The sequence below is a fragment of the Alligator mississippiensis genome, chromosome 3, assembly GCF_030867095.1.
Source record: "Alligator mississippiensis isolate rAllMis1 chromosome 3, rAllMis1, whole genome shotgun sequence".
Lineage (NCBI taxonomy): Eukaryota > Metazoa > Chordata > Crocodylia > Alligatoridae > Alligator > Alligator mississippiensis.
The window spans coordinates 179573054-179599904 of record NC_081826.1 but is presented as its reverse complement, the minus strand read 5'-3'; the positions used below and the strand labels follow the sequence as shown (position 1 = coordinate 179599904).

At 42.6% G+C, this 26851-nt stretch overlaps 1 protein-coding gene across 6 annotated transcripts in view; it reads left to right on the top strand.

Moving 5' to 3' along the window:
* Positions 1-26851, top strand: part of SH3GL2 (SH3 domain containing GRB2 like 2, endophilin A1) — a 266462-nt gene that overhangs the window by 190107 nt on the left and 49504 nt on the right. For 2 of the 6 annotated variants that reach the window (XM_019483681.2, XM_019483683.2), the window contains 2 exons: positions 1781-3505; positions 18579-18647. In XM_019483681.2, the coding sequence (XP_019339226.1) occupies positions 3485-3505; positions 18579-18647 (90 nt within the window). In that variant the 5' untranslated portion in view covers positions 1781-3484. Of the gene's footprint in view, positions 1-977; positions 1038-1780; positions 3506-18578; positions 18648-19563; positions 19660-26851 lie in introns of those variants that run through there. The other 4 variants (XM_019483682.2, XM_014604843.3, XM_019483684.2 and 1 more) reach the window with 4 other exon arrangements.

Here is a 26851-nt window from a genome sequence, read left to right as displayed (position 1 = left end):
AAAAAGAACTCCAGGAGCGCAGCTTCCAAATTGCGGCTGTGATCCATGAAGACCAAGGTTGGGACCCAGACGTTCCTTTCAGCCCAGGGGAGTTTTAAGGGGAGGATAAGTGGGAAAGTCTGAGAATCCCACAAACCTTTTCCAACCCCAAGAAACCCCCAAGACCAAGAAGGGAAACAATGTAGTGGCAGATGTAAATGTAATTACACTGACATCTATCACTAGGGATGCTCTGGGGAACCCCAGCCAGACCACCCAGATCACAGTCTTCCTCATTGGATCAGACCTGGCTGCGTTGGGAAAAACAGGGGTTAGGCAGACTTAAGGAATTTGGCCCAGTGCTACAGAAATCATTAAATATGGTACAGAATTAGTCTCTGAGCCTGACAGAGTGGCATCGTCTACTGAGGTTGTGTGCCGCTCCTGAGCTTCAGACAGCCATTCATCAGGATAGTGGCTTTGGGAAGGAAGCAATTCCCCAGAGCATTGCAGACATTAGGAGTACCTTAGGGAGAAAAATGTTTAAGAGACAATTTGGGGCCAGCCACCAAAATCTGGGGGAAACTATAAGGGATTACTTGATACGGTGCATGATGCTGGGTTTGCTGTCAGGAATTGTACTGCCCCTAAATAGAGCAAGTAAAAGAACCCCTGACATAAAAGCAATTGACTACCCCTGTGGGTTTTGGCAGGAGGTGCAGGAGGGAATGCACCTATCCATAATTGGTTTAATGGGACCACTCAGCAAGCATAATTACACCCTGGGTGAGACTTTGCTCCATGCCCAGGACGCAGAACGCTTGTTGGAAAACGGGGGGGAGGGGCGATAGCCACCACCCAGCCCAAGGAAATCCCAGAGTATGCACCAGATCACATAATTACCTATTCAAATGAAAGTGCATATTCAAAACCAGATAGGCATATGGGGGGAGGTATGGATCAGTATCCATGACCATGAGAGTCAAATTTGTACACAGGAATGAATGGGAACTGCTATCCATAACCGGTGTGGCCGAAGCCAGCGCCAGATGGAGATGGTACGTGTATGATATTCTGGAAGTTCCTCATGGATCATGGGGAACCCAAGGAAAAATGGGACAAATGACCACTGCATGTATTAATTAAGTGGATGGCAGAGCTTGGTAAAAAGGGGTTGGTACGTTCCTATTCCAACCACAGCTCTACTTCTAGAGGAGTGCTGAGGGGGCCCCCTGTGATAGGACCCATGAGCAGAGCCCAGGCTCTGCGGAAAAATTGGGGACCTGCATTTGGGATCCCGGAGGGAGACCACGAATTCCTACCACGGTGGGAAATCAAGGGTGCACCAGTGCTCTCCTAGACACTGGAGCTGCACTGAATGTTTTTGGAAAAAGATGGGACCTGAGCTAGGCTGATACTGAACAAATAATGCTCCAGTTCTTCACAGGGCAGGAAACCACTGAGGTTGTGTTCAGAGGGTTGAACAGTCTTCTATATCCTGCCGGCCATCCTTCTTGGCTAGCAGAAAGGAATAGCTTCGAGCTGTTGGAAAATGTGTGTCAGATGGGCTGGTCAGTGCCCACCCTGATGCTGAGGCAGGAAAAGTCCAGAAACGTTCTCGACTTATGATGGCCACCCTCCTGTAGGTAACTGCTCCAATTTTCAGTATAGAAGAAAAGCACCCCAAGAATGGCAGTGATGTGTGCACTGTACATGTCAGCATTGTACATTTGTAAATATGAACAACCAGCCACTGCAAGTTTTCCTTGGCAGATTTTTGTGTGTTTGTTTTCTTTTGCAGAAACCACAGTGTAATCAAAGGTGACCGATAGACCATGAGGCCTCATTACCACCAGCAGCATCTTCCTCATCTAAACCATGGCAAAAATTACAAAAAAAAAAAAAAATTGTATTGTCTGTTTGTGTTGTCTTGTTATATGTTTTGCAGTTGTTTGTTTGGTTTGTTTTAAGTTGTCACAGTTTAAATACATATGAATATAAAGATATGATAAAAAGAATTGGAAATACTACCTCTAAAAATTGAATTTGTCTGTGGATCACAGACCAGAACACTTCTGTCCATTTGGACTGGAAAGTTGTTCTAATATTTGAAACAAGGGCAGCAATTCATATAAAGTTTTAAATTCCACTTGATTAGCAAAATTATATTTATTAGAGGTTATGTGTATTTTGTTTATTCTTTTTATTTCTTTTTCCCCCTTCTCTGAACCATCTGATAAAATGTCAAAATGTTTTGTTTTTGTTTTTTCCCTTCACTCAAGGATTTAAAAGCTATTTAGAATATCAGTATAACAAGATGTGTGTAAAAGGAAACTGCATTCAAAGTCATATTTAATTTGACATTATTTTAATAAGTGAAGAGATGCTTATTAATGGCATGATATTGAGATCCTGAGCATTGGCCTGACCCCACAGGGCAACAGTAAGTCCTGAAGAATGAGAGGATAGAAAAAAATGTCTAGAAGTGCAACACTAATTAGAATGCCCAGAAGTGAGTATTTGTCAACTGTACTATTGCCTCAATTCACATACCCAGCATTGTTCTCTCTCTCTGTGCCACTAGTGGGTTTTTTTGGGGAGGATGGGGGTGGAGAGGTTGTCAGCTTTCCCTTCATAATTTAAATCACAAGAATCGTTTGTGAGAGGCAAGGATTTTTTTTTTTTTGGAGTGATATCTTTTATTGGACCAACTGTATAGTTGGAATAAAGTTAGACAAGCTTTCAAATGCAAAGACCTGGTAAAGAATGTCTTGCAGTCAAAAGCTAGTCTAACTTTATTCCAACTGTGCAGTTGGTCCAATAAACAATATCGATCCAAAAAAACCTCTTGTCTCTTGCATAATTATGACTACAACATCACTCCACCTCTTGACCTTTCATGACTTTGGCTGTCTGATGGGTGGTTGTTGTGTCCAGTTATTTGAATACCAGGTCAAATGCGAACCAGTGGGTGGCAAGCTAGTTTGTCAGTGGTCTAAAAGATCACATCACTGTAATCCAAAACCAGAGTACACCTGATTTGCACTTCGATTCTCAGCTCATACCTATTTATTATTATAAAGAGAACTATCCTCATGCTTCTGGGTATTACTTTTTACACAGAAGCAGTAGTTTAAACGTATCAAATCCTCAGAGTTTTAGGGCCTGTTTTTGTAGAGAGAAAATAAATTACTAGCAATAATCACATTTATGGCCTTTACTAAGAGGGCTGCGATATTTGAAGGGCAGTGAATGGTGTGCTTATACTTTTTAAGCTCTTCAGAGCAGGGGTACTTTGTATTGGAACAGAAAAGGCAGAAAAAGGAATGGTTATTTCCTATTTTTACAGATGGAGAGCTGAGGCAAGAAGGGATTAAATGACTCACACAAGGAAACATGAAAAGTCTAGCAAATCCAGGAATTGAACCTGATTATTCCAATGATTCAAAGTTCTATGTATGAATTATAAGGCTAACAAAAACCATGAAGTTTCCCCAGCTCAAACATGAGCACCATGATATTTAACGTAAGTAAAATATGAATGCTATTCCATAGAATTCTCCATGTACTAATTCCTATTTCTGTGCCAGATGTTTTCCGTAATTTAAATTCCCTACTTTTGCTTATACCCAAGACTTGTGGTTAAAAAAGAAAAACAACAACAATAGCAACAACAAAAATCCCTCATGTGGGAGATCCGATAACTTCTGTGATGAGACAACTGGTTCTATCGATGTGGGGAAAGCAGTGGACATGATATATCTTGACTTTAGCAAGGCTTTTGATATGGTCTTCCACAGCATTCTTGCAAGCAAGCTGCAGAAGTAGGAGTTGGATGAATGGACTCTAAGGTGGACAGAAAGCTGGCTGGATCATCAGGCTCAACGGGTAGTGATTAATGACTCGAGGTCTAGTTGGCAGCTGGTATCAAGTGGAGTGCCTCAATGTCGGTCCTGGGGCCGGTTTTGTTCAATATCTTCATTAGCAACCTGAAAGATGGGATGAAATGCACCCTCAGTGAGTTCACAGATGATACCAAGCCGGGGGGTGTCTAATAGATACACTGGAGGTTGGGGCTAGGAGAGTGATCTAGACAATTGGAAGATTAGGCCAAAAGAAATCTCATGAGGTTCAACAAGGACAAGTGCAAAGTCCTGCACTTAGGATGAAAGAATTTCATGCACTGGTACAGGCTTGAGACCAACTGGCTGAGCAGCTCTGCAGAAAAGGACCTGGGGGTTACAGTGGACAGTAAGCTGGATATGAGTCAACAGGGTGCCCTTGTTGTGAAGAAGGCTAACAGCATACTGGGCTGGATTAGTAGGAGTATTACCAGCAGATCAAGGGAAGTGATTATTCTGTGATTATTTCCTCTATTCTGCACTGGTAAGGTCACATCTGGAGTACTATATCCAGTTATGGACCCCCCACTACAGAAAGGATGTGGTCCAGTGGAGGGCAATGAAAAAGCAGGGTTAGGGGGTTAGGGCATATGACTTATGAGGAGAAGCTGAGAGAACTGGACTTATTTAGTCTGCAGAAGTGAAGACTGAGCGGGGATTTGATAGCAGCCTTCAATAACCTGGAGGGTGGTTCCAAAGAGGATGGAGCTAAAGTAGGGGCGGGCAATTATTTTGGGTGAGGTGCCCCGTGCCCCGTCGTCATATTGGAACTGGAAGTCCTGCATCCAACCCCTGACCATTCCCACCAGAAGTCCCTCCCCTTGCCTGGGAGTACTCCTTTTGGGAGGAAGGGTGCTGCAATCTTGAAACTGGAAAAAAATCCCCAACTTATATACAAAAAAAAAAAAATCTACTATAACTTATTTTAATTTTATTTAAAAATATTTTTGTACTTACTTATGTGTATAAAGTGTATACAAAGTGTATCTAGAGATCACTGCATAAGATCTCAAAAAAGAGTCCTATTGTATGTTGTGTGTGGGCAGTATGGCAGTATACGTGGCATGGTGTGGTTGGGGAGTGTGTGTGGGGTGGGGTGTGGGGTGGTGTGGGTGTGGTGGATGGGCTGGGAGAGAAAGAGACTGGGTTGGGCTGCTGGCTCCATTGCATGTGGCTCTTGCAGACTGCATGTGAGCCTCACATGATGCAGCCAGGCAGACTGCATGCCCAGGCTCCATGCTCCTGCTGCTCCACCCTGGGTTCCTGCCAGTCCCAGGGCACCTGCATGGGCTCTGTGCCCACCTGCTGCCATTTCCCTGCTTTCCCTCCTGCATGCTTGCCCACCGCTCCCCATGGACTCTGCCACTCCCTGTGATGCTCCTCACAGCCCTCGCTGCTCCCTACGCTGCTGCCACTGGCCACTGCCATGGCCCCCACCACTTCCCACATTGCAGCATGCCACAGCGGTGGCCCTCACTGCAGCCTCAGACGCAGCTCCTGCTGCTTGCCACTCCACTCTCTGTGGCCCCTGCTGCCACCACCCCTGCTACTTGTTGCTGCTGCAGCCCCCATTGATCACCACAGCCGCAGCCCACACCCCCACTGCTCTCTGTAGCTGCAGCCCCCACCATTCCCTGCCCTGTGGCCGCAGCCCCCACTGCTTAGTGTGGCTGCAGCCCCTACCACTTGATGCACTGCTCCCCATGGATGCGGCCCGTGCCACTCCCTGCACCCCTGCTGCAGCCCCCACCACTCCCTGCTGCCATGATCATGCCTCCCACTGCTCCCCATGCTGCTTCCTACAGTCCCCACTGCTGCCCACACCCCTCTTGCTGCCATTGCTTTCCTCCACCCCCCTGCTGGCTGCTTCCTGCTCCGGCTTCAGCCTGGCTTGGCAAGCACCACAGAGCTCCTGGTTGCTGGGTGATTCACAGCAGTTTCCCCCACTCTCTCTGTCCAATCGTATCTTACTTTTAACTTGGGCACAGGGATATGGGGAACAGCTCTAGGGTCTTGATGTCAGAAGTCACAGAGAGACTGTGTCTCAAAACTTCATGTTTTGGGAAGCTCTAGTGACATCCACTTAACCTACATGAAAAAGTTTTGCTCACATAATTGTGTTGGCTAGAGGTATAACCCCTCCCCCCTCCCCCCATTGTATGGTGGGAAACCCCATGGTAGGTACAAAGCTATGCCACCAAAAGAGAGCATCTGTCAGTTTAGTTTGTCTTATTTACATTGAAATTCAGCATGTCATTATTTTGAGTTACTGAGCAATCACATTGTTCCTTCCTTCAACTCCTCCTTGCACTCCCTAACACCCTGTCTACAAAGTTTTAACCATTGCTTCAGGTTTACCAGTGCTGACAATATTGGAAACCCTAGTGTAAGAGTGTTGCTAGCTGCTAAAGACGCATCAAACATTGCATTGAAGAGACCTGCTCTGAGCAGAGTGAGGGTATGTGGTGCCACAAACACCAACAGCTTGTTACATCATTTCAAATACCACTGGAGCTAATCCAGCATTAGCAACAGCAAGGGATTTTCTGCAAAAAAATTAACTTCCCAACGTAGACATATCTTCAGGATGTTCCCATTACTCATGTAAATATTTGTAAAAGTAAATGCCTTCAGCAGCTTTAATTGCATATCTATAAGTGTACAATGCTATTTAATGGTTTAGCATTCCATCAGCATTTCCCTTTAAAAATCCCTCACACTGATTCTGTCCCATTTTGCCAACTTTCTTTCTTTCTGATATCTGACTAATCAGCTCTTGTGATTTTTATGATTAGTCTTGAAGATTGTTGTCCCAGCTGCTTTGGCTATGTAATTACATAAGAACTGAGCATCTGTTAAAGGAAAAAAAGCACTGTAATAGTCTTGGTGCCTGTCAAGAAAAGTGTGAAACTGTGAAGCCTTAAGGCTTCAGAATAAGAGCTAATAATAAAGAACCCAAGATTTATTATTTTTAGAATGCTAAAATGGGCTTAAAATGTCTCCCTTTTTGATTTTTTATTGCTGGTAATATTGTACTGCAAGTGCAGCATATAGAACTGGTTCTTAACCTTGTTATATTCAAGGCACCCTCAGAAAATGCCAGCTCTTAGCTTTCACTATTGTTTTTTACTATGAAAAAATAATAGAGCAATTCTCCAGTTGCAAAGAACTCTGCAGACTACAACAGGGTAGCATGTTTTTGACACTGGATTTCTATTTGAAATCTCTGGGTTTATCTTGTGTAGGAGTTTGCACACCTAAGAGTCCTAAGTTTGTATGGCTCCCTGTAGCACCATCAAAAGGATCTCACAACATTCTGGGGTGCTCCCCCTGTAGAGAATCACTGACATTCAGGCACTGATTCAGCATCGGTGACACTGTGGGAGTTGTGCTCTTGACCTCTGTTAAGCAGATTCTGGTTCATACTGCAGTTATTATGAGGACACCAAAGCACTTTACAAATGTTAAGGGTCCAATATTGTCACCTTCACGTTTAATTGTTCACTGTAAATGCACTAGTTGCAATCCATGAATAACAGTAGTGAGCTTGGGTCTCTACTAATGATGCCACTCTGCTACCCCTAGGATGTAGGGAAGTATCAGTCTTTCTGTCTTTAAAGAAACAAATCAAGATAGAAAGCATAGACAAATGAAGGCCAAGCTGTGTTTTACCTAAATTTGTAAAGAGCTGATGACTATCTATTTAGTAGAAAATACTCTCTGATAAAATGTTCTATTCCCTTTTGATATCATCTTCAAAATGAGTTTTGCGTGTAAAAGTTATAAAGAGCCAATGAATGCATTCTGCATTTTCTGCAATGCTATGAAGAGAAATTTGTTTAAAGTGCAAATTAAATACCAGTCACCCTGAGTCACTAGCAGTGCAAACTCTGAGGTCCTCAATAGGTCAACAGCTTGCAGTTGGAATTGTGATGGATGTTAGGATTTTCTGCGTTTTGGTGACTTTTCAGGTCTGGCTAATCTAGGATCTTCTCTAGATTTGGAGTTGCATTAGGACACCTTTCTACTGGCAAAGCATACTTGTACATTTTAAATTGATTACATCCTTGCATGACTCTGATTCATCTGGGGCTCAGTACAAATCACATTCAGAAACTAAATCAGATCCAATATTCTAGAATAAGTCTCTGCAACATAAGAGACCAGGTTGAAGACATTTTCCGCTGAATTAGGTTATGTGGAAAAGTGGTAGATATTGTATAATATGTAACACTTCTTTATTGGGATGTTTGTTCTTTTACAATGAATTAGAGGTTCTAAAAGCTAGGGAAGAATATGAAGCTAGATTTTTCAAGGGGTAACAGTGTTTGGCTAAGTATAGACATTCAAAAAGCCCAAAACAGAAGCACCCTAAGTATCACATTTTACTGAAAGCTCTCTAGGTTAGGTCAGGAGTGAACAGAACAGACCTCTACACTTTGGTGGGAGGAGCTCAGAGCCTGCCTGCACTAGCCAAGGCCAGCACACTTGGGGTGCTCCAGCATGCATCCTAGGAGGCTGCTGGCCGCCCCCCCCCAGATTGGTCAGCATAGCCCCTCTCCCCAGCCGTGCCCCCTGCCAGCTGGAATCGGTCAATGGCAGCAGCTGGGGGGAGGAGAGAAAGGGAACAGAGCTCCCTGACTATGTGCACCCCCCCAGCTATGTTGACTCGGGTCTTGCGGGGGCTGCACCAGGCCCAGCCCACATGTCAGAGGAGCTCTGTTCTCCCACCCTTCTGCCCCCACTTCCCAGCACAGCAAAAAGCTCTGTGCAGCTCCGAGCTGCCACTGTCATGAGGCTGGGGCAAGTGGGGTTGGGTGGGGAGGAACCAAGCCCCTGCCATTCAGGCCCAGCCCAGCCCACCCCAAGACCTAAGCCAGCAAGATAAAGGGGACCTGCATGGCAGGGGGGGGCTCCATTCCCCACCCCGACCTCCCCCAGCCTCGTGACATATGCAGCTCAGAGTGGCGCATGGCTTTTTGCTGCACCAGGAACTGGGGATGGGGGGGAAGGAATGGAGCCCCCTGCTGTGCAAGCCCAGCCCGTCCCAAGACCGGAGCAAGCAAGTTGTTGGGGGCCCGCAGAGCAGGGGGTTCCATTCCTTGCCTCCCCAGTCCAGCTGCACAGGAAGGAAACAGGCTTTTCTGTCTCCTCTCTGTGACAGCCCATGTGGTGGACCTGGGCCAGTGCACTCCCGAAGCAGACGAGCATGAGCCATGGCTAGTGTGGTGCCTGGTGATGGGCCCCTGGGATGCCAGGGGACCACGACCTAACTTGAGTCATGAGGGGATCTGGTGCAGATGTTCAATAAAGCGCTTTAACCTTCAGCACTTTAGTCTGATATATCCATCCAGATCTATCTTACACAGGAATCTACCATTTTTAAAGCGCTTTATGTATAGTGAACATCTGTTTACTTATAGCTTTAGAGCACTTTCTAAGCACTTATCACACCATAAGTGTGTTTGTACCTAGGCTTTGTGTCTGAAGTGCATGTATTAGTTGAATGACTATCTGCACCCACTGACAGTTGCACTTCTAGCCAGGTGAAGACTAAATGCCTTATTTTCCTACACATCTGTGGTATTTGAACTTGAATATTTGCAAAGCTCTCCTGTAGTATATCAGTTGTCCTTATATTTTCTTTACTCATAGCATCATGGTGGGATCCTTGGTGAGATTTAGACTGATTTTTCTTCCGGCCCCACTCAGTGTATTTTAAATACTCCAATAAAAAGATCTATGGAGGTGAGAATTCTGTGTTGAATATATCTCTCTGCAAATTACAGGATATCTATATTTCAAAATGTAGGACTGTTTGGTTATCAGATTGAAGAAGGGCAGAATTATTTTCCCCTGTAGTGCTATTTTTGGGAAGACTTTTATGTAAAATACTCCAAAATCCAGAGAAATCCCACACAGCCATAGGTGGAAAACTGCAGTTTACACATTCTTAAACCCAGTTTATAAACTATACTCATGTATTTATAAAGGCTCATTTATATTTCCATTGAAATGCAGTTACTTCTGGAGTGGAACACAACACAAAACAGCTTCTTAGTACTTGGCTACAGATCCTGCTGCATCTGCACAGTGGCTGGCTGCAAGGGAGATGTGGAATTTGACAGAGAGCTGACTCAGCTTCCTGATTCAGTTCTACCTGACCTTGGGGAAAATTCATGCCACTGGGCATGATTTCCCTAAGGGATGTTATGCCAAGCCAGGATCAGGTATAGCAGGGCCTTGTTTCACCAGGCCCCTTCTCCTCCATTATGCTTATCCTTGAGCCTTCTTCTCCCTTTCCTGGCCCTCTATCTCCTTTTGCCACTCAGTGCTGCTGTACAGGCAGCAGATGATTTATAGTAGCTGGCACGTTTCTCTGCACACAGGGAATTCTTCATGGGGTTTCTCCAGCAGTTCCCCTTATGCTGCTCACATAGTGCACATTAATCCAGGGCAAAGAGAATGTGGAATTGAAATAGCAATGGCTTTGTAGGCAGGCAGAATTAAACTAACTCAAAGCAGGCCAAGATACTTTGGCTGAGAGCCCTGGTCTTGCAAAGAGAACCATGATACCTCTAAATAGGCTTTAGACACCTATGTCACATTCTATCTATTTGCTCTTGGTAATTGTATATTGCTGTATTACAAAGGCGCATTTCTAATGGGGCTGTTTGAGGACGGGCTTGCTAGCCTGCTGGAAGTCAGGTGATGATTTAATACCGAAAAGTACGTTCGCATGCATACCTCCCTACCTACTAAGCTATGAATATTACTAGGCAATCAGGACTCATAGTAGAGATTATATCTTTTTTTAGATCAACAAGAGTTTTGCAAAAAAAATGTCTTTAATTGCAAGCTTTCGGGTACAAACATCCCTCATCAGGCACTGGAGAAAAGATTGTAAAAGTTCTCCCTGGTAGAAATGAAAGTTCATATTTCATAGGATTCCACAGAGGAGTCAATAGATGGAAAACTCTGGGCAGTCAGTTCATAGCTGGTATGAAACTTCTCACCTCCTGTGAGGATCTGTGATGATGCAAATTACCTTGGAACAAAGGCAGAAGCAGCATCTCAGGTTTCTGGTGCTGACAGTTGCTTTCTGCTTGGGAAAATATGAAGATTTAATTTTTAAAAATCGGCTAAAATTCAATATCTTCCATGTGTCAGGTATCCAGGTTGTAGCCATTTTGGTGTAGAGGAAAAGGCAATCAGAACTTGTAATAGAGATGATATCTTTTATTAGACTTATTGTTATATTATACTTTTATTAGAGACTTTTATTTGTTATATTATATTACTATTTTATTTGACTTATTATTATTGATATCTTTTATTAGATTTATTATTAAATTTAATTTTTAGCTGATTTTTAAAAATGAAATCTTCATCTTTTCCCAAGCAGGAAGCAACTGTGACCACCTGAAACCTGAGATCCTACTTCTGCCTTTGTTCCAAGGTAATTTGCATCATCATAGATCCTCACAGGAGGTGAGAGGCTTCATACCAGCTATGAACTGACTGCCCAAAGGAGTTTTCCATCTGTTGACTCCTCTGTGGAATCCTATGAAATATGAACTTTCATTTCTACCCAGGAGAACTTTTACACTCTTTTCTCAAATGCCTGATAAAGGGTGTTTGTGCCCAAAAGCTTGCAATTAAAGACTTTTTTTTGCAAAAATCTTGTTGGTCTAATAAAAGATATCTTCTCTACTATGAGTCCTAATTGCCTTTTCCTCTAGACCAATACAGCTACAACCTGGATACATGAATATTACTAGTGTGTTGTTGTGATTATATTTTCTATACATTCCTACTTTAGAAGGAGAATGTCTCTCCCCAATTTGGGGGCCTGGACTGTGAGTAGATTCATGAGGGCATATATTTGAGATACTTGGGAAAGAGTTCTTCCTCTGTCCATGATGGAGACTAGTTCATCCTTTGTAAATGGATTTGTTCATCCTTTGGAAATTGCAGTACTTGATCTGAAAGACAGCCCAGAATGTGTTTCCTTGTACTGATCTTTGGTTATGGAAAATACTAAAAGGCTAAGGATTTGCTTGTCAGGCCTAATTCTACTTTTAGTTGTGTAATTCCATTGAAGACAATGGAGTTATATAGGTGGTATCCAGTTCACCCAGTTCACCCAGTGAGATCAGTCTAGTCCTTTCTGAACAACTTTCTTACACAGGGGATGGATTATATTCTTTCTGTCTTTCATGGATCAGCCTCAGCCTCAGGACTCCCCCAAAAGCCTTGTCCAATCTCTCTCCTTGGAGGATTTCCTGAAACCCGTCCTGGCATGGCTTCTAAAAGGACACAACTTTGGCTTCAAAACCCTGGCTCTTCTTTGTCCCTGCCTTCTCTAGCACCCCCACCTCATAGAGCTCCTTCTTTTACTCAGCTTTCAGGAAGGATGGGGGCTACTTCTTGAAAGGGGGGAGATCAGAGGGCTGGTATCCCAAACAACACAACAGACAGCTCTGCTTCAGAGTCTTTATTGAGCACCCTAATATTGCTTGTGCATTATCCCATGTTTCCCCATGTCTTCCCTGGGACCCCTGTTTCCACCCCCTCCAGTTCCCTCAGAGCCTCCTTTTCTTCTCCTACAAACAGTGTGCCACATTAGCAAGTGTCGCATATTTTCTTCCAAACAACGTATCCCAGAATAAGATGGGAACCTTGTTTTTGAAAGGCAGAATGAAGAAAAAAAGATCCTTCCTTGTAGTAACTGAGTAGCAGCAACTAGGGAGCCAAACCTGCTCATTGTTCATATGCAGATTTTACTTTTGCTTTTGCCTGGTAAGCAGCAGAAACGGCTCTTACACTGTTTCTCGCAAATAATGGACACTCCAATTTTCAGCAGCTTTTTTTGGAAAAAGGTGCATATTATTTGAAAGAAAGTATGGTAAAAATCTGTAACAGTAAACTCAGGGAATAACACTCACTCAATAAAGTGAAATGTAAAGTTATTGGGAACCAATCAGATAGTGGCCTCTGGGGTTTGCTGCTGCTACTGTTCTCTTTCCTTGAGGTGAAAAGGATGTCTAGACATCCTACTATCAAACTATCTAAAGTAAAAATGATCACACTTGGCCCTCCAAAGTAGTCCCCATGAGAACACTAGGGTAAAACTCAGCCCACTTAACTTCTTCAGTTAAAATGCACACATTCTTTTTCAATTTGAGTTAAAAAGTATAAGCACTGCCCATTAAAACTTACATTTTTTTTGGTGGTAGCTCTTAGCTCAAAGGAGATGGCCACAATTCACTGTTGACAGTTTAAGGATTATAGAGGAACCTGTACAACTAATTTGTTTAGGTGTTACATTTCCAGAGCTTATGAAATAACTAACTGTTGTAGAAGACTGTATAAGAGAAACAACTTTTGACAGAGTGGTTGTCTTAAAACCTGAAGAATATAACCAGGCAAATGGCAGTTTTTGAATGATGTCTTTAAGTGGGTTTTAGATATCTATGTCACATCCTTATCTTGTAGTTGTCCTTGTCTGTGTTATTCACTCTTAAATGGGTGTGTAATTCATTTACTTCTCCTGGGATTCCCAGCTTTTTTATTTACATCAAGTGAGGGGCTGATCCCATTTTTTTTCCAAAATAACTTGCAGGAGTTGTAGAGTTAAATCCTCCCAGTTGCATTAAAAAAAACACCCCCAAGCCCCCAAAAGACAAAACCAGGCTTTATGTCATTATAGCAGGCTAATGATTCTTTTTTATATTATTTTATTCTTATCTGACTCCATACATTTGCATAACTTGCAAGATGAATTGATATTGGCCACCATCTCAGGTTTCATTGAATAATATTTTATAACCCTGTATGATCTGTTCTGCTAATAAGAAACCATTTGGTAAATTAAAGGTTTGTATTTCCCTTTTCAGCAAGCCGGCATTCCTAGAAATCAGTCTTTCTTACACAGCAGCCAGAGATGCTGACTGTCTCAGAATGTAAGTATGGTTTGCAGATTTAGTTCTACAGGACAGGCATTCAGAAGAGTTCTGAATTACTTTGTGAAATTACAATACTATAGTGCATCCTCTGCTTGGAGGTGAAAATGTTCAGTCACTTTCATCCATTTTTTGGTATTCCTTGCAGCTGGTGAATAAGTGTCAGACCAGCTATAGAGTTGTATTAGGTCCCAGTTTTCATCTTGATCTTCAGATGTGTTGCCAGTTCTACTGAATTCAGTGGAGTTATTTCTGAGTTACACTGAGGTTCATATCAGAACCGTACTTATAGCAATACCTGGAGCTTATGGATGCTGGAAGTCATTAATGATGTGCTCAGGCTGGTTTTATGTGACAACCTCAGAGATTCTGTTGTCAGTGTCTTGGGGTTTCTATTTTATAAGGTGGGAGTGGAATCTAAGTCTGGTTTTGTTGATCTGAGTGGCTATGGTTCTGGAATTGTATTGTAATTGTAGGGATCCCAGCTCCAGATCCTTAAGATGAGCATTACAGTTGATGGGATTAAAGCAATTATAGAGGAATTGTAGAGTTTGCTTTAGGTGATGGATCAGTAATGTACTTAGGAGGTAAGTTGGTGCCATGCAGGTAGCTATAGCAGTCAATAGGCTTCCTATACAACATGGTGATGATGTGGCCATTGCAAACCTTCATTGTAGTGCAAGTGTAGTGACACAGCTGGGCACTGGAAGCACAGGAGTAGCGGTGACTTCCAGGAATGCTGCCAGTGCAATTGTGATTGTGTGGTTGCTGGCAGTAGCAGGTTTTTTTTCACCCACTTCTCCTCTGAGTTCTCACCTGGGATGGTTGCCCTGGACTGGTTATCCTTACTTAGTTTTATGCCATTTTTGTGATGCCTAGGATGAAAGCAGTGAAAATAGCTTTGGTGTTTGGTGGGTTTCCGCTACAATGTAGCAGTGACGTACACATTAAAAGTCTTCACCGTAGTGTCTCAGAAATGAATTTGCTGAGTGAAGCACTTCAGTGAGTTTGATGGATGGGTGACAGTTGTTAAAATCCTGGTGGAATTTCTCTAGATATTCCTTCTCATATGTCCATATGATGAAGATGTCATCAATGTGCTTTAGCTATAACAAGGGAATGAGAGGGCAGCTGTGGAGAAACTGTATTTCAAGGTCTGTCTTAAATATATTAGCATACCGGGGGGGGGGGGGGCATACAAGTTCCCATTCCAGTGCAATTCATTTGTAGGTATAGGGAGTCCCCCAATTCTGAAATAGTGTGAGGACAAAGTGGGAGAGTGCAAAAGAAACAGAAGCAGGGTCCTCATCAGGGGTAATATTCTTTATGGTTTATAATTTGTTCTCATGGCGGATGTTCATATACAGAGATGAAGTATCCATAGAAGCTAATATGGTGTCTGGAAGAAGATTTTCAGTGGAGCTCAGTTTCTTTGAGATCTGTGGTGTTTTTCAAATAGCTGGCAGCACCAGAGCATATTGGAATAGAGTGAACGTAGGATAGGATGGAGTCAACATAGCCAGAAACTCCCTCCACAGTAATGCCAGTGCCAGAGACAATGGGGCATCCTGGGATGCCAGGTGTGTACATCTTGGTTAAGAAGTACAAGTTGCTTGGCCTGGGTTCCTGTGAGGTGGAAAGCAGTAATATTTTCCTGTGTTTCCAGATGTCATGTCTTTGAGGTCCCCCCGGTATTGTGCCTTGGGTACCTCGGTCATAAGTTTAGTAACTCCTTGCTGGAAAGATGCATCTCCACTTCTGGTATGTTTGCAAGACTCTGTGTGTGTGTGTGTGTGTGTGTGTGTGTGTGCACACATGTGCACATGTATAAGACAGTGAGTCACAGTGCTAGCTTTGAGGCTGATAAGGGCTGAGCAAAAGAATAAAGAACTAAGACAAAGAATTCTTAGGAGAGAAGGGGAGGGTAAGTTGCTTCCTTAACTTATCAGTGGATCCTCTAGCTGATTAAGAAGCATCATCAAGAAAAGCTAAAGTTCATTGTTGACCTCAGGATCTAGAGTAATTACTGTTTATGGGAAGCTGCAAACGTGGAAGCTTGGGGAAGTGAGAAGGGATCCTTAGGAGTTCCGCAGGTATGCTGAGGATGATACATTAGGTCTGCACAATGTCTTATTTGAGCCCTTAAACAAAAACTTTCTAAGGGACAGTCAGTCTTGGGAGGGGGGAAAAATAACACTACTGATAAGCCTACAAGAGGCTAGAGCATCAGTTATGTCAGTATGGTTTGTATTTTAGTATCAAAAGCATGTCAAACAATAACATAACAGTTTGAGAACTTGATGCTAATATGCTTATTCACTGCATGCTTTTAAAATGATCTAATTATCACTTCAGAAGTTGCATACATGGATTTTCTCTCTCTATGCCAAGGTTCCTCTTGTTTTGAGGGGGGAGAGAGATTCTGCAGGGTTCTCTGGTTCTTGGGATATCTCCAGAGCCCTTGTTACCAGCAGGTTTCATAGAATCATAAAAACTGTGGATGAATACTAGCTTTTAGGTCACCTGGGATTCTATTCTCTTCCCTGTCTCCCCATATCTAGAGTAGAATTGTTCCTTGCTTTACTGAATTTCACATGCCTGGATTTCTACATACCTCAGTAAGCCCTGTATGGCACAGGCTTAGTAATGCAGACCATGCAAATTCATCTGCATTCAGAATAGCAGCAGGAGAGTGTCTTCAATGAGCCTTTTCAGCTCTGCAAAAATATTCTTTATCAAGGAAATGCACTGCCTTTCTTTTCTGGTGGAAACTACCAAGTATCAATGCCTCATTAACAACCTGCCAAGACTTTATTTTCCACATTTCAGATTCAACTTAGAGGGGTTGACAGGAAACAAGCAGAAGCTACACCCATTTCCTATTGGACAGATAATAAGCTGTGTATAAAAGCTCTGCATTAGTAAGTCCTCTAGGCCAGGTACAGACGTTACACTTTTACCAGTGTAAGTGATCGGAAACTGGTCTATACCCATAACAAAACAGAAGTTTGGCACACATAGACTGGTTTAAAAATGTCAGAACCCAGTCTAAGATGCCCTCCAACCCCAAAGGGCAAGTGTGTGTTCTGTTCACTACTGATCTAAACTATGCCACTTACAGAAAACTGTGGGACTTAGATCAATTCCACCTTAAGCTTTTTGAATGTCTATACCTAGCCCTAGTGGGCTGAAAGTGCAGCACTACAAATTAGAAACTAATCAGGTGGCCTGATCTTGTTCATGACAGACAAGTGTACTTACATGCCTCTCACAAGAAACAAAATGAAATGTCAGTCTGCCCCTGCCTATGGCTTGCTGCTTAGAACCAAGCTAGAAAGAAGTAAAGAAGGTTGGTGGATGCAGGTAGGAACATAGTATGATTTTGATTTCCATTGCACATTTCTAACACATGTTCCTGAAATGAATAGTTCTGTCACAGAAAAACAGATATAAGAGACATCAGAATTAGGCTCCTAGAAGAATATAAAAAATGAAATGTATATGCAGTAAATGCATACAAAGTTAATGGAAAATAAAAGTAGTGGCTAAGTCTGATGTAGTATGACAGATATGCACAAAGCATAAGGGTACTTACACGTAAGCATATTTTCATCAGATCAGACCCATTTAATTAACATCTGTGGAGTTACATCAGTAATAAATTCAGCTCATTGTGATTAATAGTGCTCTTACCATGAGTTTTCTACAGATTCATTTTATGACTGGTGCTGCAATAGTGGTCACCGATTAAATCTGTATTAATTATTTTTGTCGACAGTAAAGGGAAACTCAATGTAATGTGTTCCAACCTGAATTAGGAAAATGAAATAGTACACAAAGTTGTTTACTAATTGCTTTCTCAGTTGAATATTTTATGAGCAATGAAGCCTTGCCAAAACTATGTCACCAAAGTACCCTTTGTTGTTTATTTTAACTGAGAGTTTTTAATATTTTTATATACAGGTCAGATGACTACAACTGTCTCATACATATAATGGGCTCTTTTGTATTGTAACCACAAGCTTTTCCATGGCATGAAATTAGTTTTCTGTAGATGTTTCTTTTATTTAGGGAGAAATTGGTAACATAAATACGATTCTTAAAGGGATGATTTCTGGCTTGAACCAAATACATTTCCTGAAGATCAAACTGACCATCTCCAACCCAGGGAACAATGTACCTCATAACATGCGTTTGCTCTTTGTTTTCCTTAGTGGGGGATAGGTCACGTGCAAGGGATTCTAAGCTGTTGCTCTGAATTGATGGGTGTGCTCCTTTAGCTCAAGGAGGAGAGGGTCATCCTTTTGTATCTGGTGATTCTAGGGGCACCACAAAGCTGGCATAAGAGGTTGTATAATTTCTCCCCAGTCCTTTCTATCCATATACTTCCTTTTGCCCAAGTTCCCCTGCCCTGGATATTGCTGTCTGCTGAACACAACTGTGTTATTGCTGCTGATTTGCTTTTTAATTTCAAGATGTGGGGATTTATTTCACTGAGGAGTACAGTTGACATCATGCAAAGACCAGTGTACCCTCAATGACTCTAGTGAAAGACTAGGACCTAAGAGGAATGATTACTAAGCCATGTTTAAAACAAGTTCTGCATAAGCGAAGGGTTGGTATGTCTAGTCGCCATACTTGCTACCGGCTGATATGAAAACACCCCCACATAAGGGAACTTTGGTTAGATTTTCAGTCATTGCTGATCTTACCTTTTTCTTCAATTCCACAGAAAGTGAGTGAGAAGGTTGGAGGTGCAGAAGGAACGAAGTTGGATGAGGACTTCAAAGAAATGGAAAGGGTAAGTCTGTACACAGATATGAGAGCCTTGTCACACATTCACTTGCAACATTTGCAAATCATTGGCATGTTGTGATGTATTAACGTTAGTACCTGGTGTCACACATTCACTTGTAAATCCTGGGAATATAGTGACTTATTGAGGTTAGTACGGGATTTTGGTTTTCTGATTTAAAAAAATCCCCAATATCTGGTTAAAAAGGTAACTCCAAATCCACATTTTTCTGTGATTTACATGAAACACCACTTTCTATATACATATATATATATATAGAGAGAGAGAGAGAGAGAGAGAGAGGTGTTTCATTTTAATCATGGAAAGAAGTAGTTTTGAGATTTGTTTTTTTTAACTGAAAATTGGGGATTTTTTTAAATCAGAGAAAACCAGGATCCCTGGTCATTACATGATAGGACATAACCCTTACCTGAAAGGAAACAACTTTGCAATGTACAAGGGGACTCAGCATGTGATAAACGGCTTGAACTTGTTTGCTTGCATTTTAACTGCACTTAGTAAGTGTTAAGTTGAATTTGTGACACCAGCCTTATTTTTATTTTTAGAAGAGATTTGCAAAAATGCTTCAATAACTTAGGGACATTAGTCTTGGGACTTGCGTTCCTAAATTATTTAGGTGACTATGGAAAAGTTCATCCTTATTGTACAGCAGAGTTGCACTTACAGTCAATTTCTCCCGTTTGTTGTCTAACAAAAAATTTAATTAACACAGAATTTAAAATAACATATAATACAGAGATCAGCGATGTCAAACTCAGTTTAATCAGTGTAGAGAACCCTGCAGGGGGAGAGTTTATCCAGAGGAATGAGAGTTCTTTCAGTCCCACAATCTTCATTGCATCTGTCAAGTGGGGAAAAGAGGACTGAAGGGATCTGACCAAGGCACATGGGGTATTTGCAGGTTCAAAGTTTCCCTGGCAACCTCCACTGACAAGGCTTCTTCTGAAACAGAGCTGCTGCTTAAAGATGTCTTCTCCCAGCTGAAGACTCACTCAGGGTAGGAGTGACAACAGCCATTCAATAGTGCCATTCAATGACTATGAACCCCTTTATTTTTTTGTGTAAGTCATCTATTACTGATGAAAAGGGAGCACAATAGCAATATATAATATCCAATAGTTACTTGCATGTATGTATGTGTAGATGTAATTTTGCAAGGTCATCAGTGGTAGACATTTTTTCTGGCTTAAATTGGTTTGAACTTTGCCAACTGTCAATAGGTCCCGTAACTCAGGCTATGGTTAGATATAATATATCATCATCTTTCACTTAGGCTCAAGTTGAAATGAACACGCCACACTAGCATGACCTGCATGCTGATATATATGTATATGCAAAAATATTAGCTGGAATATAAAGGAAAAGTAATGTCAAGACCCCTTGAATAACTCAGAAACAGTGGGATTGATTTTATTTTCCTTTTCCTTTGAGATATGTCCAAGCATAGAACTGTCACCTAAAATGGAATTTAAGAAGGTTATTGGCAATTGAAAATCAATGTAGGATTTATAATGGGAGCTAAGACAACATTATAGCAAGAGTAATTTTCATTTAGCCATTTTGACTGGTGTAGGAATGAGTCTAGAGAACAAAATTTGCTATTTGTCCAGAGAACATCAAAGTCCTGGGCACCAGGAGATTGCCACACCATTCTTCCTCAACCCTAATATTGGCCAGGTTCAGATATTCATTTCTACCAATAAGAATGTGTTACCTGTAGAAAACTAGGCTGGGAGTTGGTACATACATATGTTCCAGCACCCTGGCTGGAGAGTTACACAGGTAGTCTCCAGCCAGAGGGCACTAGAGGGCTGTTCCTTGGGCCACCTCTGCCCTTCGGGAGATCCAATTCTTGAAAGCCTATTCTCTTCCCTGCCTGTCAACAGGTAGCCCCTGGGTTTTAAATTGTCTTGCATGCAGATCAGGTAGGCTGCACACTGGGTGTTTTAAAGCTGGAGGTGTAGAGAGGTGGAGCCAGAAGTAGCTTCCCTGACCCTGGGTCCCGGCTCCTCAGTTTTTAAATAACTGTGTGTGCTGCACACACAGCACTTAGTCTGTGGGGCCATGAACTGGGAGGGGGATAGCTTTCCTGGCCCCAGTTCCTGGCACCCTTTATGTTCTAGCTGACTCTTTTCCCTTTCCTTCAGCTGGGCAGCAAGTGTGGCATTTGAAGCCAGGAGCTAGGAACTGGGCTTGGGGACAGCCTCTCTGAGCCCGACTCCCACTCTCGGAAATCTCCTGCTTCAAAGTGGCCCGAGCCCAGGCATTCTTGCAACCATGGCACAACGGTATCCCTCTTCCCACAAGCCTCTCAGTGGAACCAAAGCTATCTGAGGCTGCATAACCTAGCAGCTATAGAACAGTGTTCTCCTGCCCCCAGCATGCCTTCACTTCCAGAAATGTTCTGTGCGTGGGCTTTTCTTTCTCAGTTGGAACCTTCCTGGAGCTCTGGGAGGGTTGCCACTGCAGGAAAATGGTCCCTTTGCCTGTCCCACGAATCAGCTGATTGGCAGGATGGGTAGGAAGGGCGTGGGGAAGAATTCACCTGCGGCTGGAATCATCCTAGGGTCTGAGAGGTCCCTGGTTGTGTACCTGTTTCCCACTGCACTCCCCCAAGTTGAACCAGAGGAGAGTACTAGGTGTGGACCCTTTTCTGTGGCAGGGACCCTCCCAAGGCTCCAGGAGGGTTCCTACCTCAGAAGAATGCCCCCACTGCCAATCAGCTACTTGGCAGGATAGGAAGTAAGGTCCCCACAAGGTTTCCTGACAACTGTCCCCTGGGCAGGCTGTCAGGGAGCCAGTGCTTTCCCTCACTATTAGGAAGAGCAGGGGACTGTAGGGAGCTGGTTATCTCTCTCGCTTCCTCTCCCTCTGCCTCTCTTGAGAAAAGCATACAGCCATTCAAGTTATCAGGAGGAGAAAGTAACCTATTTAATTTCTTGCCATAGAACCAGTTTCAGAAAAAATCTTTTGAATGTCTGTTCTGTTCTCTTCTTGTATTGGGAGAGAGGCTTTTCTCCCAGTACAATGGTATATCTATACATGGCCATTGAGAGGCCAGCCCCAGGAAAGAGAAAATAGCTCAGTCTATATGCCCATTCTTTCAGTGGTCTCACTGAAGACATAACTAATACAGTTGGCTGGTTGTGTCTAATCTAAAGGTGTCTGTTAATACAGACACCACTCTTCTAGGAAGACCTAAGAGTGCTAGTTTATCTTCCTTGGGTCACTGAGCTGATGTGCATCTCATAGTATTGTTTTGCTATTCTACCTCCAGTCTCTTTCAGTCCTGTAGAATTTACACAAGTGGGGAATTAAACATTACAGATAAGTACATTTTTTAAATGAAATTGTTCATCTTTTATGCCTTATGGACTTCAGAGTATGTACAGATGTTACATTAAGATTGACCTAACCAGACTTGGTCAAATCATGCAGGCATGCAGAGGGCGTAAATCACCCATGAAATACTGTACCTGATCTAAGTTAGACAAACAGAAGTTGTAGTGGAGATGATATCTTTTATTAGACGAACAACATTTTTGCAAAAACATTTCTTTAATTGCAAGCTTTCAGGCGCAAACACCCTTCATCGGGCATTGTTGAAAAGATTGTAAAAGTTCTCCTGGGTAGAAATGAAAGTTTGTTTTTATTGAACTTTCATTTTTATTGAACTCCTTGGGTAGAAATGAAAGTTCAGCAAATGAAAGAACTTTCATTTCTACCCAGGAGAACCTTTACAGTCTTTTTTTCCAGTGCCTAATGAAGGGTATTTGTGCCCAAAAGCTTGCAATTAAAGAATTTTTTTTGCAAAAATCTTGTTGGTCTAATAAAAGATATAATCTCTACTACGAGTCCTGATTGCCTTTTCCTCTAGACCCATACAGCTACAACCTGGATACCTGATCTAAGTTAGTTCACCTAAGTTCACCCAGCCATTCTCCACAGCCTCAGAGCTATGCTAGTCCAACCCCTTCGCCCCTGAATGGGCTATTTTTAGCTCCCTGACCCTTCCCTCCCAAAGAAGCAAGCCCCTCCTGGACCTGCCAATCCTCCCCACCATCCCTCAAGGACTCCCTCCCTCCATTTGATCCCACCAGCTTGAGTTACACTAGTTTCCCTGCATGGCTTCTGTCACCAGTGAATAGCTTTGCATGCTGCTCCCAGTTTAGTCATTTAAAATGAGCAACACAATCATAGACTAGGTGTAGAGAATGGCTATACACCCTTAGAAACACAAAGGTGTGATGAAACATCCCTGAGAATTTTAAGGTGCGGGCAGAAGTGTAGCAGTGCAATTCCACACTTGGGCTAAGTACAGACAGTCAAAAAATCCAAGGATGAATCGATTAAATCTCTGCAGGTTATTCTAAGCTGCAAAGATTGAACCAATAAGCAAATGAACAGACATTCACTTTTGATTCAGGAAATGCAGCCACATGCCTGCAGTGACTCAAGCCAGAAGCTGGGAGGCAGTACAGCGTGGCCCTCTGGCATGTAGCCAGCATGAGCTGTTATTGCTTTATCTTCTTTCTGCCCCCAAGGTCTCTGGGATTTGCAGTCCACAGTCATAGCAGCAGGATTCTGCAGGGTTTCTCATTATTTCCTCTTCCTGCTTCTAGGTACCTCTGGGATTTGTAGTTCACAGTCACAACCAGCAGTAAGTTTTTAGCAGGGCAGCTCTGTATTTGGGAGAAGGGAAGTTTAACTCCCCTCCCTGGCTCCAGACTCCAGTCAGGATTTGCTTGAGGGGAGCAATGAGCCAGCCACTGCTCCAGCTAGGAAGAAGAGGGGTGGGGCCAGCCTTGGTCTCTGGAGTAGACATCACAGCTGAGCCCAGGGCTGCAAAGCGTGCCCTGGATGCTAGGGAACTCTGATTTAACTTAAACCAGGAAGGGGTCTGGGACAGAAGTTTCATGAACTGGTTTGACCTAAATCAGTTAAGTCTGATACTACATTCAACCAGGTTTATCTTAAACTAGTTTAATCCATTTTGAAACTGGTTTATGTGCAGTGAACTTCTATTCTGTTACAGGCTGAAACCAATTTCTGATCACTTAAACTGGCTTTTGTGTAACTTCTGTCCCTAGCCCTGGTGCCCAGGGCAGTGCCACCCTGCCATAATGATTGCAGCAGTGCAACCAGCTGCTGCTGTGGCAACAGCTGCTTTTTCCTTCTCCCCTAACAGAGTCAGGCCTGATGGCCCAGACTCCTCACCTCCTCACCGCCTCAGTTAGTCTACTAGGTGAGAACAGGGTAAATGCATCTTCTGTCAGTTTTATTTTCTTTCCAACATCAGAAGCCCTCCTCCACCCCTTTCATAAGCACTGCAAGTACTCTCCTCCACCTCTCATATTCCTTTCCTACTTTACATCCCCTGACAATCAGCATAGATTCACTTTGGGCTGCATGACTGGAAGGTCAGCCTTCCTTATTACACTCAGCTGCCAGTCCACTTCTGCCTTTCCATATTGAGCAGGGGGCGAGACCTTGCAGAAGATAGTAACCAAATAAAATGAGGAAGCTAGGCAGAGCAAGTTGTGCTAGCATCTCTTTTCAAATAAATAACTGTTATTGATAGGAATTCAGTCTTTCAGAGGAAAGATAGATTGTGAAGAAGTGCAATGTGTTTTCATTAGTACAAAGTGCAGGACAGGTTCTGGAGAGTCACACCTCTAAAGAAACAGCCTAAAAGCAATGTTTTTCTCTGCCATCCAGATCCTGTGAAGCATTTTGTAGCCTCTTTGAAGTGCTGAGCACTTATAACTCCTGAGGAAGTAGGTAGGTGTTGAAGATGCTCAAAAACTCAGATGTCACAGCCATCCTAATCTGGGATTACATACTATTTTGTTCCACTTAAAAAAAATAACCTATAAACATAAAACACAATTACTTTACCAAGTATGATATTTATTAAGAATATTTAGAAGCTTAGGGAGAAAATTGTTTAAGAAAACAAGTGTTCCCCCATCACCTTGGAGAAAACTAGCAAATTCAGAAGATAATGAATGCAAAAAGATATAGCCAGCAAAATGCATCATTTCCAAAAATAGTCTAGTTACCACTGAAAATAGAATCTATGTAAAAAGAAACAAATAAAAGACATAGTCCCAGTGTAATCTGCAATGTAAAAGCCTGCTGGAAAGAAGATATTTCTCAGCATGACCTGTCACTTGTTCTCTGTTTAGTTAAAGATGTATTTATGTCCCCAAAATAAATAAATTGGTAGCTTGCCAAGCCTTGCTGCTGTGTACAAACAATAGGATTACTCAGGATAATGTACAGCTTTTACTCAGAGAGAAGCACAAAGAGACTGTTTCAAGATCTGAGGTGCAGAGAAATCCAGGTGTGTGACACACTTGAAGCAGTCAGTGTGTTGAGGATTTCTTGCTACCACTGGAAGACTCTATAGCAAGAAGTGTTTCCTTCTGGCTTGAAATATGAGAACTGCTTTATCTCACCTTTATGTTTTTACACAAAGTTTGTAAGCCAGGTATTGAGACCATGGCACAAAGCCAGATTTATAAGAAGAAAAAAACCCCTTCATCTCAGAATGGCCACCTGAAGCTTAAATTCCAGAACACACCATGCTCCATTGATCACTATCCCAGACTCCCCTTACACTGGCAAGAAGCAATCTCCCGTGACTGGGAGCTAGGGCTGTGTGAAGCTTCGGTCCCTGATTCTATTCAGCAGAGATTCGACCCAATTTGGGGCCGAATCTTTGGAATCCGAATCAAATTAGGAGACCCTTTAATCTCTTGGAATTGAATCGGAACCCTTCGAATTGATTAGGAGAAATTCAGAAAGATTTGGCAATTCAAATATAGACACAGCTTTAAATGTTTTTCTACATATCTCAAGGTATCAGGTGGCTAATGAATGCTGCAATGCTGGGGCAGATAGAGCATCCCACAGGAACATGAGGGCTTCCCAGTGTGCTCAGCAGCAGACCCGGAAGTAGACCAGAAGCACTTCCAGTCCACTTCTGGGTTTGCTGCCAAGCACACGGGGGGCCCCCCTGCACTCATGTGGGATGCTTTGCATGCGATGGTCAGCATGCATGCTGGGGGTTGCTGACCCCTGTGCTAGGGCTTTTCAGGGGATGGTCTTCAGTTGTCTTCACTTACCCATTAGGAAATTAATCTCCTCATGCAGGCTCTGTATGGCAAAACTGAATTCCTGATATTTTGTTGGGTGACTTATGCTGTGACTTTTTGACCAGGCTAAGAAGCTGGGGAAAAGACTTCCTAAGTCCTAACAGACAGTGTTAGGATGATCAAAACTTGCTATGGGATTTGGACACAGTTCCTATTTAATCAGAAGTGCACATGCAAATCCTCAAGGTTCCTTTAAAAATCTCAACCTTAAACTGTTTATTGAATTATTTATATTTTAGGTCAGATTCTGGTTGCAATTACAGCGCTTTACTGCATTAATAGCAGGTAACTCTCAAGCAATGCCAAATACCTTGACAGAGTTACTGAGTATAGACCACAACATTAAATTAATCAGAGACAAATGTAATGTGCTGCATCTAAGAAGGCAAAATTATATACACAAATCAAGACTGGGGGAATAAGTGGCTTGGTAATAACGTCACTGAGAAAGATATGGGGGTAAAAGTAGAACATTAACTCAACTTGAATTTGGTGTATGATATTGGTATAAAAACTGAAATAGAATTTATGGCTGCATTAACAGAAGCATAGTATGCAAGTCATGGGGGCAATGATCCTCAGCACCGGTTAGGCCTCAGCTGAAGTACTGAGTATAGTTTTCGGTTGTGATGCAAGCAGTAGGAGGGAAATATAAGAGTTAGGTATGATTATTTTGGTGACAAGTAGATTCAGAGGGGGAGAGGGGGCATGAAAACAGATATAAAATATTGAAAAGTTTGCTGTAAAGAAGAGGGAGAAAAATTGTGAAACGGAGAGCAGGTTTAAGCTGTAGCAAAGCAGATTTAGATGAAATCTCACAGGAAAATCCCTAACTTTAAGAAGAGTAGGACAATGGAACAAACGGTCTAGGGAGGTTGTGGGATGTTTGTTTTTAAAGTTTCCAAGAAGAATCTGAATAGGTAGGGAGTGCTCCTGCACTGAGCCACCCACCTTACTGTGCCCAGCCACATTCCAGGCTCTAAGTGCCTCCCTGGGGGTGCGTCATGTTTGGCTGACCCCCTTCCTGGA